At 41.6% G+C, this 15,773-nt stretch overlaps 1 protein-coding gene across 1 annotated transcript; it reads right to left on the bottom strand.

Moving 5' to 3' along the window:
• Positions 1 to 3,270: 3,270 nt before the first annotated feature.
• On the bottom strand, positions 3,271 to 9,426 carry LOC141122065 (uncharacterized). Its single transcript, XM_073611861.1, has 4 exons — positions 9,373 to 9,426; positions 9,113 to 9,176; positions 7,926 to 7,982; positions 3,271 to 5,091 (listed from the first exon to the last, which is right to left on the bottom strand). The coding sequence occupies exons 1-4, from the start codon at positions 9,424 to 9,426 to the stop codon at positions 4,166 to 4,168; spliced, it is 1,101 nt and encodes a 366-aa protein (XP_073467962.1). The 3' UTR covers positions 3,271 to 4,165.
• Between the last annotated feature and the right edge of the window lie 6,347 nt (positions 9,427 to 15,773).

Raw genomic sequence — 15,773 nt, 5'->3', positions numbered from 1 at the left:
GAGCTCTTTGGAGGTACATAGTACACCCAGAAAGTGAAGGGTTAATCATAAGCTGATGGCGGCAGTAGCAGTGCTTGTTTTCTTCAGTCGGCTCCCAGCTGCTCAGTAAGAGTGACCGGGGGGGCTGTATAGCTGCCTGATCTCATTTACACTGCAGATGGCCTGATTTCCTCCACCATGACCCCCCCAGTGTTGGCTCTGGGCTCTCCCTCTTGTCATGGGAGCCTTGGACCTCACCCAGCAGCTTCAGGAGGCCAAGAAGTAGGAGACTGATGACCATCCATCCCACTCACTCTCCTCTGCACTGAATGAAGCCGGCAGTCCTCAGCTCTGAGTGTTTCTGAGCCATCATTCCCCCGGATGATACCGCCAAGGAAGCATCTAACCGAGCGCCATCTGTGCATTGGAGGATAGAGGAGACATTGAAGGTCTAATACACCCCCCATGCCTCATAAAGAGGACCTGTCACCTGCCCAATGATATCACATGGGGGGTTTTTATATCCCTGTAATAGCAATACAGCTAAATAAGTAAAAATAAAATAAAACAAGTTAAAAAATATGAATTAGAAAAAAAGTATTAATAAAATTAAACAAGTTTAAAAAAATGATAACATTTATAATAAAAATCAAAAGTAACCCCCATTGCCCCGCACATACCTGTAAACGCACCCATACTGTGTATATGTGTATGTAAAGCGTGATTGCACCGCACATGTGAGGGATCACCACAAATGTCGGAGTGAGAGGAATAATTCTACCACCAGAGATCACACTTATCTCTAAACTGATGAGCAGGAAAGTGCCTCCTATGGGGATTTTTAGGTACTGTAGTGTTTTGCCATGTCACCGACACACACAATGTTATTACTTGACATGTTTGGTATCTATTTACTTATTAAAACCTCATCTTTTATATGTTACCATAAAATTGATTATAATGTGTGTGTTCCCATCCATGAAATTGGGGGGCATATAGTTCTGGTGAGTGGTGCCCAGAGGGGGGAGGGGTGACACAAGCACTAAGTGGTGTATATATAAGGGAGTGGAGCGACTTCTTCTTCACACCTATTAATGGACATTGTTTGTGGAATGTTTGGAATGTGATGTTTGCACATCTTTTCACTTTTTTTTACTGTTTGTATTTTTTCATCATGGCACCACGGTGAATGGAGAGGTGTTGTTGCAGTTATTACACTCATTTTCCTCGACTTTATGTATAACAAAGTATTGTAGAAAAGATCACACCATAGAAAATGGGGGGAAGGAGAAGATAAACCCGAATATGAAGGTGACATTTGTGTACGAGGAACACCTTAACAATTACCACCATTTTATTCTCCAGGGCCTCTGCTTTCAGAAAATAGATGTTTGGGGGTTTTATCTAATCTTCAGGCCCCAAATCTGCATTTTACAATGTGTGCAAAAATAATGGAAAACCAGCTCTGGCAGTGAAAGGGTTAATGTGATCTAGATGGGATCACTCTGCTGTGGTCACACTCTAAACATTAGAGCTCCCCCTAGCTGCAGCCTGGTAATAACATTGCTAGGAGGTCTATTCATTTATCCGCTACATACTTCCCATCATTATATAAACGTCTCCTGACATTGAGGGGTCTAGTCATAAATAATTTACATAGCAATCTGCCCGGTGACAATGCATGTACATCCCTTCTGTGTGAATGGGGGGATTGAAGGAATGAAGCGATCTGCTGAGCTGGTTGAAAGTTTTCCATCAAATGAAAATAAACAATGTTACATTTGTTCACTAGATTACTTTTATGATACCTAGCGCCATCTAATGGCCAAATGCAAATTTTCAGGTTTAAATCAATGGTTGGTTTAATATTGTTGCTTTGATTAAACTTATATCCTTCAGTGTGTTCTGTACTCACCAGTGTATGAGGATGATCTCAGTTATCTGTATGAAGACATGTCTGATGAAGGAAACTAAGGGGTCTACTTATAGAAATTTCATGGGATGAATGTGACAATCACTCATCCAGCCATTACAAATTCTGGCCATAATGTAACAAAGTGATTTCCTATGATTGTCAGCTCCATCTAGTGACCATAATGGGGTATTTTCCTGACATACCTCCATTAGTAAAAATAGCACAATACCACATTATGACCACTAGATGGAGCAAAGGAAATCAGTGTATGAAATAAAATACATCCAATATTCATCACAGCTGGGTGAATGCCGGTCACATTTGTTCAACAATTTTCTTTTTATAATTAAAAAAGAGGAAGATTTGGCTACTATAAATGTACCACATCCATAATATTTATCATTTAAAAAAAAACCTTGTATGTCAGACTTTATTGGTACAAAAAAAAGGCAGAACACAAAAATTACATAAAATATAAATCTTTCTTACAAATATTAAAATGGGAACAAATCCATCAAACATTAGACCATATATATTCATAATGACTCATTTAGCTTTGCTGAATTGCTCAAGAGGTTGACACGTTTCACATCAATAGAGCTTCCTCAGGACCTTTTATGCCTTGGCAGCAAAGAAAATCAGCCTAACTAAAAAAAAAATACAGAATAAAAATACATAGCAAACTCGTATTTTTTATAACATTGTATATAATCATCTGAGTCACTTACACAACGCTTGGGGGACATAGCAAGGAGAGAGTGATAAATGGAGTGGTCAAAGTAGCTTGCACAGTCAGCTGGTCATGAGTTATAAAGATTAGTGAGATAATAGACATGTGCATGAAAAAAAGCCAAGTAAAAAAAAAACATTTTTTTTTCCTTGTACAAAATTAAAGTTACACCCAAGCACATAAACCCCCCCCCCAAAAAAATTGATGCCCCACATATACACATGTACAAACGTAAACGCATACACTGGGACACCTACACCTGAAAACGTAGATTGCGATACACGTTACATATTGCCACGCACACCGGAATGAGAGCAATAATTCTATCACCAGATCTCCTTCGTAATAGTAAACTGATGACCTATAGGGGGCTTTTAAAGTGTCGCCTATAGAAAATATAGGGCACTGAAGTCTGTCACTATTTTACAGGCGCACACAAATTGAAGGTTTGACATGTTGGGTATCTATTTACTCAGTGCAACCTCTGCTTTCATATTTTACCAAAAAATGGGGTAATTCATTGCATGGTTGTGCCCTCAATAATGAACTGTGTGTATTTTACTGATATTTTGCGTTTCCTAGACGTTTGCGGTAATATTGTGTGACATAAAAAATTGGAACTACCACTATTTTATTCTCTAGGGTGTCTGCTTTCAGAAAATATATCATATTTTAGGGGCTTTATATAATCTTCAGGCCTAAAATGATTTTTTAAACATGTGGGCAAAAAACACAAAAACGCCTCTGGCAGTGAAAGGATTAAAGCATAAGTTCACCTTCGGGAAGATGTTACATGTTCCTGCAGCGGCTCAGCGATCCGAGTCCTCTGTGTGACAGCAGTGCGGGGAGAAGTTCCCCATACCGGCTGTCACTTTATGAAAAGAGCGCGGCCGTGCCATTCATTCACAGAGTTCTGTCCTTTGCTGATGTTGGCTTGTGAGCTCTCTGGTAGATGATTGGTTCTTCCTGTCACTGTAACTGCCTTCCCATATAATGTACAGACAGACAGATTACACGGACAGTCTGCAGGAGTCCTGCATAGCACCAGCCATCAGCACTTCATGGCTGCAATGCTTTCCAGGCTCCTAAAAAAATAGGAAATTAACAATTTTTTACCTGCAGAAAATGTACATTTATTATTTTTTTATAAAAGGTGAACATTTCCTTTATTGGAGCGGAAACTGGATCGTGATTAGTCTGCTCAGCATGCGCTTGTATCAGATTTATATACGGTTTTGGTTAAAATTATTTTTTATTTTATCAGAACAAGGAGATTGTCATAAGGGACAAGGAGATTGGGACCCCGATTTAGTCCCTCAGACAAGTATTTTTTTTTTTAAATGTCCACACCCCTGGAACTGTTTCTTTTATGATGGAGATCAGCCATGGAGTATATGTGAGGTGTATATCAGGGTGTGCTTCTTCCCCACATGAGAGCTGTGATGTCCAGCAACATTCATATAGAAGACATTTCCCGCACTCAAGGCACTAATACTCCTCGAGGGTTGTGTGGGATCCCTGATGTACAGGAAGACAGGACTTCAGTGAGGAACAATTCCCTCACTCAGGACAGGAATATGCCCCCCCGTGTGAGATCTCTGATGTCTGCAAAGACTGGACTTATGTGAAAAACATTTCCCGCACTCAGGACAGGAAAGTGGCTTCTCTCCCATGTGAGATCTTCGATGTGTGTAAAGATTGGACTTATGTGAAAAACATTTCCCACACTCAGGACAGGAATACGGCTTCTCCCCTGTGTGAGATGTCTGATGTGAGTAAAGATGAGACATCACTGAAAAACATTTCCCGCACTCAGGACAGGAATATGGCTTCTCCCCCGTGTGAGATCTCTGATGTCTACACAGACTGGACTTCTGTGAAAAACATTTCCCGCACTCAGTACAGGAATATGGCTTCTCCCCTGTGTGAGATCTCTGATGTGTGTAAAGACTGGACTTCACTGAAAAACATTTTCCACAGTCAGGACAGGAATACGGCTTCTCTCCTGTGTGAGATCTCTGATGTATGTAAAGATTGGACTTCTGTGAAAAACATTTCCTGCACTCAGGACAGGAATACGGCTTCTCCCCTGTGTGAGATCTCTGATGTTTGTAAAGACTGGACTTTTCTGAAAAACATTTCTCGCAGTCAGGACAGCAATACCGCTTTTCACCTGTGTGAGTTCTTTTATGCACATAAAGACCAGATTTAAAGCGAAAACACTTCCCGCACTCAGTACAGGAAAAGCTCTTCTCTGTTGGAAGGACAGCACCGTCCCTCACAGTCTGAGGTTCCTCAGGATAAGAGGAATACGATGGTCCATCTACACTGTGTGGTGCCGGATGGACATTTGAGGTAGTCGGGTTTTCTCCAGAACTATACTGTGTGATGTCCTCATCTTCTACTTTACAGTCTGGAGACAAAGTGAGACAATCCTCTGAGGTTTTCCTCAACTCCCGTCCATCTACTAAAATAGAGATAAAAAGATTATTACTAGACATGAGCAGACTGGTTCCCCTAAACCAGGACTCCGCCCACATCTGGCAGCTTTGTCTCTGAGGATCTAACAATTCCCCCCCCAAGGTAACTAGTAAATGGGTCCTCTGATCTCCATCATTTCATTTCTTTATTCATGGACCTTAGTCAGAGAGGGAGTAAGCAATGAGTGTTCTGCCTCCCCAACCTGAGCTTTGAAAGTGTTATCTCTGTAACTTACAGTTGTTTTGAGATATCGGTAAAGCAATCTTTGTTTATTCATCTGACAGTGACTTGATCCAGATGACACTTTGAAGACCTTGTGAAGTTTAACCACTTCCCATCCCACGTATTGTCATGACGTCCGCAAGGTGGCTCTCTCATCCCGGGTGGGCGTCAAATGACGTCCTTGGATTCCCGCCAGCATAGGGTGGCGCACGCGCCTGCCATGTCACCAAGGAGCCTGTGCGCGTGCCTGGCGGCCGCAATGTCCATCAGGCACACGCGATCGCTCGAGACAGAGCAGGAAAGTACATCTGTGTGTGTAAACACATAGATCCATGCCTTGTCAGGGGAGAGGAGATAGATCGTATGAGAGGAGACAGATCTAGTATATAGGAACACCGATCGGTCTCATCCCCTAGTCAGTCCCATCCCCCACAGTTAGAACACACAGTCAGGGAACACATTTAACCCCTTGATTGCCCCCTAGTGTTAACCCCTTCCCTGCCAGTGACATTTACACAGTAATCAGTGGCTATTTATAGTGTCCGATGAAGTGTCCGATCTGTCCACCGCAATGTCGCAGTCACGATAAAAATCGCAGATCACCATCATTACTAGTAAAAAAAAAAAAAATATATAAAAATGCCATAAATCAATAACCTATTTTGTAGGTGCCTAAACAGCCTAAACTGAGGATTTTTTTTAAATACATTTGGGATATTTATTATAGCAAAAAGTAAAAAATTATGTTTTTTTCAAAACGGTTGTTCTTTTTTTGTTTATAGCGCAAAAAAAAAAAAAAACTGCAGAAGGTGATCACATACCATCAAAAGAAAGCACCGCAATCCCGATAACAATATAAAAATCGCTGATCACCGCCATTACTAGTAAAAAAAAAGTAAAAAAAAAAAATAATAATAATAATGTCATAAATCTATCCCCTATTTTGTAGGTGCTATAACAACTTTTGCGCAAACCAAACAATTTATGCTTATTGTGATTTTTTTACCAAAAATATGTAGCAGATTAAATATCGGCCTAAACTGAGCAAAAAGTAAGTCACACGACCGCGCAATTGTAAGTTAAAGTGATGCAGTGCCATATTGCAAAAAAATGACCCCGGTCGAAAGGGGGTAAATTCTTCCAGGGCTGAATTGGTTAACTGCTATTTTCCATACTTTTCTGTTGTTACTTGGCATAGTCTTTGTAATAAGACCCAGAGGCCAACAGTTGCGATGAGAATCTGTCTCTTTCAAGAGAACTATGTCTCCCACTTGTAGATTGGGTTTGCTAGTTTGCCAGTTTGCCATTTTTCTGCCATTTTTTTGCCATTTTCTGCGACTTTGAAGGTTAGAAAGGTACTCCATCTTCCAGCGGTTCCAAAACAAAATAGCAAGATGTTGAACCTGTTTCCATTGATGCTTGTAAATGTTAGGGTATTCAACTTCCTCTGTGGGAATAGTGGCTATCCCAATATTTTGGGTAATAAGAGTGGCTGGAGTGAGCAATACTGGAGACACTGGATCTGAGGACACAGGGACCTGTGGCCTTGCATTGATTATAGCAGACACCTCTGCAAGAAGAGTGATTAGGATTTCACGGGTAAGCTGGGAAGTTTTCTGGTCCAGTATCATAAAGTTCTGGATTTTTCTTACAACTCCAATCATGCGTTCCCAAGAGCCTCCCATGTGAGAGGAATGAGGTAGGTTGAATTCCCATTTACACTTGTTGTCATTCAGAAGTTCACTATCTTTTCTGCTCCTGTAAAATTAGTCCCACAGTCAGATCTAAGTAACTTTACAGGTCCTCACACAGAAACAAATCTTCTGAAGGCATTAATGAAACAGGAAGAGTCCATTGTTTCTATCACTTTGATGTGCACTGCACAAATGATCAAGCAAGTGAACAGAGCAGCCCATCACTTATTGTTAGCAACTCTGCCACAAGTTCAGAGTGTAACAGTCCAGGGGCCAAATATGTCCATGCCAACATTAGTAAATGGAGGTTCAGTGCTTAATTGGTCAGCCAGCAGCTCTGCCTTCTGTTGTTGTAGGTGCTTTCCTCTTAGTTTTTGGCACTTGACACATTTCTGGAGTATGGACGATATACACTCTTTCATTCCGACAATCCAGAAACCTGCAGACCTTTCTGTTCCCTCTGCAAAAGTGACGACCTTGGTGCTAAACTTGCTCATGGAAATGTCTAACAGAGCAGTAATGTGATGACGTCCTGGAATAATGAGGGGATTTTTTTTCCACTGAACAAATTAGATCTTCCAATGTGACCACCGACTCAAAGTAACTTGTGATCAATTATTGGATTTAATTTGTACAAAGGGCTATCCTTAGATAGGTTGAGTTCCTTTGATATGTTAGCAATCTCTTGTGAGTACACTTTTAGGAGACATTGGATGATATCCCTTTCTGCTTGAGCGACATCCTCAATTGTGGAGGGGCCTTTACAGATGTCCCATTTGTGACACTCCTTTTCAGTGCTAGAGCGGTTTGCAAATTGATAAGCAATGTGAATAAGATGTGCAATGGCTCATACAAGAAAGGACCACTTAGAAAAGCTTTCAAAACAGGGAGGACTCAGCCTTACCCTTGCTTTCACAGGTGTTGAGTTTTACGGTAAAAGCTCTGATTTTCTTATCAGATTCTGGATAAACCAGTTCAAAGGGTAGAATTTATAGAAATTAAGATGAGTTTAATTCAAGAGTACTGGTGGAGATAGCCATGATGTGTCCATAAATGCAGTAGTAGGTACTGCACGACTGCCACAATCAGCAGGGTTGAGGTTAGTGAGAACATAGTTCCATTGTTCAGGCATAGAGAACTTCCTAATGCGTTCCACTCTGTTACTGACATACACATAGAACTGCAATGTTTGATTGTGTATATATCCTAGTACTATTTTGCTGTCTGTATAAAAGTCAAAAGGAGTCTAATTTCAACATCTGTTTCAAGTTCTATAAGCTCAGCAATTTCCACAGCTAACACAGCTGCACAAAGTTCAAGCCTTGGAATAGTCTGTGCAGGTTTTGGTGTGAGCTTGGCCTTGCCCATGATAAATCCTACACCTACTTCACCATTGGGATTCGTAGCTCGAAGATAGGCCACGGCAGTGATGGCTTTGTTTGATGCATCGGAGAAGACAATGGTTTCTCTTCTGGTGGCATGCTTTAAGGATGCTAAGGTATAAGAGTGTTGTATCTGGAGTTGTTCTTATGCTTTTAGAGACTGTTTCCAGGATTCCCACCTTTGTTGTTTCTCCTTGGGTAAGGAAATCCCAGTCTGAGCTTTCATAAGTAAGTGGCCTCAGCAGTATCTTACCCTGGTGAGAAGTGCTATGAATTCCATCGGATCATAAATTCTGTTTACTGTAGACACTTTGTGAAGGGCTTGTCACAGACTGATGCTTGAAATGTGAATGTGTCTTGCTTAACATTCCAAAGCAATCCAAGACGGCGTTACGTAATGGAAAGGTCAGAGCCTAGTTGGAATTTGACACTGATAGCAATGTCATGAGAAGGAAAGGCTCTCATGACCTTGTTGCTGTTGTAGATGATTTTGTGAAGTCTAATGTTTGCAGTGGCAAGCATGTACTGGGTTCTAGTGAGAAGGTCAATAGCTTCTTCCGTAGGCAGAGATTTGAGTCCATCGTCCACATAGAAATTACTTTCGACAAACTGTCGTGCATCAGATCCAAATTCTATCTCACCCTCAAGCCATTTTCTGCAGTCCATAAATTGCTACTGCAGGAGAAGGACTGTTACCAAAAACATGTACCTTCATCCTGAATGACTTCATCAATGACATCATTTTGCAGTACCTTCAGAACCTGAGGAAGTTTCTGCAGTTTTCATAGGAGATTAAATAGTGGGACGTTTGCTGAATGTCAGCCATAACAGCAAATGGCTCTTGTCTGAAGCAAAGTAAAACTATAAGATTGTTGTTCATATTAGGCCCAGTGAGAAGATTTTCATTGAGGGAGACACCTTTATGATGAGCACTGGAGTCGAAGACCACCCTAATCTGATCAGGCTTACAAGGATGATAGACACCAAAGCATGGTAGGTGCCAACAGTCTTCTCCTTCTCCATGGCAGGTGCCAACAGGAGGTGCAGGCTCAGCATGATCTCTCTCAAACACCTTCTGCATAAAGTCCACAAAGTGCTTTTTCATATCAGGCTTCTGGTTCAAACTTCACTTTAAAAGAAACAAACGGTGATTCTGCATGTTCTCTGTTGTTTGGTAGGCTCTTTTTTGAGGCGTGAAATGGTAGAGGTGCAACCCAACTGTTGGAATCATCTTGGTAGAACTCTTTACTCATGGTTTTCAAGAATTCTTTGTCTTCCATGGTAGCTGCCAACTCATTGTCTTTAGTGGTTACCTCGAACAGTGTGTTGCCGATGTTCTTATCCCAGAAATTAAGAGCATATAGTCTTGTATGATGTGGCATTGTGCACCTTTTTCAAACAGTCTTTCTTTCACATTATATTGATGTGGTCGTTGTGCAGAACAAGTCTGTCCATTTGTCAGGATGTGTGTTTTCAATGGAAGAGACTGAGTAAGACCTTCTGCCATTGTCTCGACAGACATTGCCTATGATGACCCAGCCTAGATCCAGACACTGAGCATATGGTGCATCATGTGGACCATTGATATGCTGATGAACCTTGCGCACCCTTAAGATGTCTCGGCCAAGTAACAGCAGGATATTAGCACTTTCGTTGAGGGCTGTTATTTGGTCAGCTATGTTCTTCAAGTGAGAATGGTGAAAGGCAGCTTCAGGAGTAGGGATCTCCTCTTTGTTGCTTGGAATCTAGTTGCAGTGATAGTGGGCAAGGATATTTCCACATTGTCATTCAGAGGAGCAACTACAAAACCACTGGCTCTCCTACCTAAGTCTTCTGTAGTGCCAGCACAAGTGCTTAGGGTATAAGGTAGAGCATCTCCTGTTATCTTCAACAGCTCTTGCAAGAGATCTGTTTCTCTGATCATCCAGAATAGTATACAATCTTATAGCCTCTTCAGGCTGACCTTTGGGGTATGAATGAACCAAGCATATCTTTGCACAGCATTTGTCACAGAGTAGAGAACACTGAAGTGGAGGGTGCCGTTTGATCTGTGCGCTCCCTGCCTTGCTTTGCCTCAAGAAGATTGTTTGTGAACATAGTAGAGTTGTGTGGATATTGATGAAGAGCTTGCACATGGTTATCACTGTCACACTCTATACAATTGATGATAGCTTTATAGTCCTTTACAAAGTGCTCTGTGGAGGCACAGCATTTGTATCAAACCCCAAATTTCTTTAATAGTTCCTTACGTTTTTTAGGGTTTTCATTCTGAAACTGATACATTTCCTAAGTGGATGTAGTTCGCTATGTTTTGGACATTGGCAATTTGGGTTCTCAATTTTCTTGTTTTGATCAGTCCCATTAAGAACTGTAGCAGGCACAGGTAGAACATTAGTCCTTTTCACTGACAATGGACCTCTATGGTCTCTGTGTGTCATGCGTGTGTTCATAGGTCTTGGAGAGGGTGAACTGAGAGGGTTACAGTCACCATAGGAGAAACTTGGTTCATTCTTATGTCGCCTACACATGAGCGGACTTTACGACAGACTGGATTTAGTCAGACAATTCGATCGTGTGTGGGCTCCAGCAGACTTTGTTTTCTCAAAAGTTGGACGGACTTAGATTTGAAACATGTTTTAAATCAATCCGTCGAAATCGAGTCTGGTCGAAAAGTCCGCTCGTCTGTATGCTAGTTCGACGGACAAAAAGCCACGCTGGGGCAGCTATTGGCTACTGGCTATGAACTTCCTTGTTTTAGTCCGGTCGTACGTCATCACGTACGAATTCGACGGACTTTGGTGGATTGTGTGTAGGCAAGTCCGTTCATTCAGAAAGTCCGTCATGAAGTCCGTCGAAAAGTCCACCGGGCAAAGTCTGCCATAAAGTCCGACCGTGTGTATGCGGCATTAGTGTCTGTAATTCTTTTGATGAACTCACAGAAGTAGGGAAATGGAGCAAAGGCAACTTGTTTTTCCTTATACTTTGATTCAAATGCTGCCCATTTTTCCTGAATGCCATATGGTAGCTTGAGAATAATAGGGTTGATGCCACGAGGGGTGTCAAGGTAACTGAGACCAGGTAAGTTGATGTTAACTTTAGCAAGTTGAAGTTTAAAGCTTTGCAACCTTTTGAATAAGGCATCTTCAATGGTTTCTGGGCTGCCAAAGGTATGTTCAAGTCTGTCCCAAGCAGCATAAAGGCCTGCAGCAGGGTGATTAATATGAACTGCTTTGAGCCTCTTGATGCGTTCAGTAGACTGGGGACCTAGTCATCCGATATACAGATCAAATTCCTCTGTGGCATTGATGTCTAGGTCACTCATTGTGGCCTTAAAGGTGGATTTCCAGCCTCTGTCATTTTCAAGCTTGTCAACTTGGGGAGGCCTGTCTTAGTGAGCTCTCTATGAGGAGCATGTATTTAGCAAACTGCAACATGTCCGTGTTCTTAGACTTTAGATGCATGACTGCAAGTGGAACAGAGTTAGTTGTGATGGCTGGTGCAGTGATGTTGAGTGACTTGGGAACATATTTTGGTGCTAAGGCATTCAATGCTGGAACTGACTTAAAGTTCATTGATATGTTGGTTTGCAGCTGTGGAGTAGTGCGCTTGCTAGGAGGTACTTGGTTAGTGCCAGAGTAAGGTGGACAGTCTATTATATGCATACCAGTGTCTGCTGCTTGCTGAGATGCTGCAGTCGAATGTACTGGAAGATATAAAGGCAAATCATTTTGAGGTACAGCAGGTGCAGAGACCTCAATTGAGTGCCTTGGCTGCTGTGATAGGAAGTTGACGTTCTGGAGAAGTATGTGAAGAATCTGAGGCATAAGATACAACTGAGTGTCTGAAACTGTTGTCTCTTTTGCTTTCACTAGCAGATTGTTCTAAGACCCTTACCTTGCCTGTGGCATGCTCACGTGCAGCTTGAGCTTCCATCTCTACTTTCTGGTGTGCAGCTTGAGCTTCCATCTCTGCTTTCTGGCGTGCAGCTTGAGCTTCCATCTCTGCTTTCTGGCGTGCAGCTTGAGCTTCCATCTCTGCTTTCTGGCGTGCAGCTTGAGCTTTCATTTCTGCTTTCTATTGGGCAAAAACTGCCTGAATTTTAGAAGCTTCAGCATCTGCACAGGCTTTTTTGAGTTGTTGACTGATCTTGATTTTATGGATTAGGAAGATCTTGTGGAGTGTCTAGTAGATGCAGAGCTATAAGATCTGGGTTCTTGAAGCTGTGTTATTCTCACTTCTGCCTTTGTCTTTGTATGCACCACTAAATTGTCTCTTCCAATGACCCTTGAGTGTTGTACCGCTTTAAGAGATCAATATATTTAGTTTCTTTGATAACTCTCATAAGCAACATTCAATTTCTTGATAGCGCCCTCTAGTTGTAATTGCTCATGAGATTGTTGAGAGAGAGCAGACATGCATTTAACAGTATTAGACCATAAGTCATTGATATTAGACAGCAGTTCTTCCTTGTCAGCTTTAAGATTCTCTTACACTTGCCAGGTTGGTTTTGATAAGTGTTTTTCTCTTTTGTTTGATTCGGGTTTAATTCCTGATCTGGTAGGAGTTCTGATTTTTGTTGTGTATTAGTTTCCCCAGATTGCATATTAAATTTGCTCAAACATTGTGAGAGGGTTAATAGTAAAGTCCTTCCAGCAGCAATGTATCAATTCTCTGTGCCTGAGCTCAGGTTTTGAAGGCTACAATTACAAAAAGGTTTGCTTGGACTTTCTTATACGGATTTCACAGACAAAAAGCCATGTGCTAATGCATACAGAGGCAGTGTATAAACTGTTTGTATGGCACAGTTGCATGAACATTCACAGTAGTAATATTGTCCTGTGGCTGATCTCTGTAACTTACAGTTGTGTTGAGATATCGATAACCCAATCTTAGCTGAATAAACAGACAGTGACAATCCAGATGACATCTTAAAGATCTCGTGAAGTTGAATCTATAAACTGAGGATCTTACAAAAATAAACATCAGATAGATCAAAAGATCATAATGTGATCCACTCCATGAGACATGAGGCTGAGATGCATTACTGGCAAAATGAGCAAAGGGTGGAGCTAACTATACATGATAAATCTCAGCTACAAGAAGGGGAGGAACCAGGGACAGAATAATATATATAACATTTAAAAGCAGATCACAAAGCATGCGATACATGACAATGAGAACTGTCTTTTATAGGAGTGACAGTCTTGAGGGGGTTATAGGATGAGGGCCCCCACCTCCTCTATCACTCATTGCCATCTTCCCAACACAAGAAGTAGAGCACTTCCTTATTTAGTCCATGATTTAGCCATGAATAACAGCAGGGCTGAGCCCCACCAGAGGTCAGAGAGTGAGGAAACAATGAGAACTGTCTTTTATAGTGGTGAGGGGATTATAGGAAGAGTGCCCCCATCCCCTCTATCACTCATTGCAATCTTCCCAACATAAGAAGTACTGCACTTTCTTATTTAGTCCATGATTTAGTCATGAATAACAGCAGGGCTGAGATCCATCAGAGGTCAGAGAGTGAGGATGGGGGGAGAACAACCAAGATGAAGACTGGACTGATCCTGAAGACCACCATCATTGGGTTATTGACTCCTCCCTCATCACTTTATGTTTAAGGTTCCAAAGTTTGAGGATGTAATCCCATTTTTATCAATATGTAAAAGTCTGTGCTCTAATCAAATCATCAGATATAAAATGTCCAGCTGGTAGGAAATGGGTGTAACAAAAGAGAATACATATTATGTTTATATATAGCAGTGGGTAGAGAGCAGAAGTCAGGACTATGTAACGTACAACATGTTGTATAAGATACAGCAGATAGGACTATATAGTATCAGAATGATGTAATGTACAACATAGAGTATATAGTGCAGAGGCCAGGAGTATGCAATGTACAATATAAATTTTACAGTGTAAGGGTCAGGCAATCAGTGCTGGTCTAAATGCTCACAGGAGACAAGTTGCAGAGGTCCCAAACCACTCCCTCCTATCTCCTGAGACAGAACACATTGTTTCTATGTGTCTATCAGATGATGGGGGATCTAGGTGGACCCTCCGTACTGGACAATAAAGTCTCCTCTTACCCGGTGATGTGAGGGGTGGTGGATTGTCCATCATGACATCATTGTAGAGATCCTGGTGTCCTTTTAAATACTCCCAGTCCTCCATGGAGAAATAGATAGTGACATCCTGACACCTAGGAACCTGACACACACAATGATACAGTCACCATCCAGACACATCCCTTGTCTGTTACTGGATAATGTCCCAGAATTCCCAGCACCGCTCACCTCTCCTGTCAGCAGCTCCATCATCTTCTTGGTGACTTCTAAAATCTTCTTTTTATTTCTCTATTCTATCAGGGATGGAGGTGGAGGCAATGTGATGGTCATATGATCACTGGATGTCATAGGAGGAATACTCTAGATCTAAACACAGATAGTAAAATCAAACAATACTCCCAGAATCCTCCTCACCTCTCAATTATCATAAAGCCCCATTTCAGGCTGAGGTATAATTTACCCACACAGGACCCCCACACTATGCAGGTTAAAAGCTTGTTGCAGGCAACCTGATGCCATTACATACAATGCAGAACCAACAGTTCCACTTTGCAAGTGCCAAGGGTCCACCCAAACCCTAAGAACCTCAGAAAAAAAGCCAGATGAGGGACATTGGGAAGAGGAGCTGTGAGGTCAGTGTGATGTCATAGGACATATAGACTCTGGATGGAGGGACATTGGGAGGAGGAGCTGTGAGGTCAGTGTGATGTCATAGGACATATAGACTCTGGATGGAGGGACATTGGGAGGAGGAGCTGTGAGGTCAGTGTGATGTCATAGGACATATAGACTCTGGATGGAGGGACATTGGGAGGAGGAGCTGTGAGGTCAGTGTGATGTCATAGGACATATTAACTCTATATGGAGGGACATTTGGATGGGGAGATTTGAGGGGTCCTCTATATGAGACTCCATGCAAACCAAATCATTGTTTCTGGGTGCGCCCCACCTCTCCTAAACGAGGGGGGAATTTTGGGACTTTAAATGAAGCACACATGGTATGTGCCTCCATCCTGAATTCATGTAATGAAGAAAAAAGGAGTTTGGGACTTTGAATGAGACTAAGGACATTGTGGAGGAGATTAGTAGAAAACGTATTTAATAACATGTAAAGATGTAAAATTCATAAAATAATACAGAAAGTATATGACAAATGTACATGACATATAACTCTACATGGACAGAAAAAAACTTAGATGATGTGTGAATACATATCAACTTGGTAACACGGTATAAAAATGTTCACAAATAATGTAAATTCACATTGTTACAATCATCATATGGCAGTACATTGCAAGCAGG

This window comes from Aquarana catesbeiana, unplaced genomic scaffold (genome assembly GCF_042186555.1).
Source record: "Aquarana catesbeiana isolate 2022-GZ unplaced genomic scaffold, ASM4218655v1 unanchor237, whole genome shotgun sequence".
NCBI lineage: Eukaryota > Metazoa > Chordata > Amphibia > Anura > Ranidae > Aquarana > Aquarana catesbeiana.
This window is presented reverse-complemented; position numbering and strand designations above follow the sequence as displayed.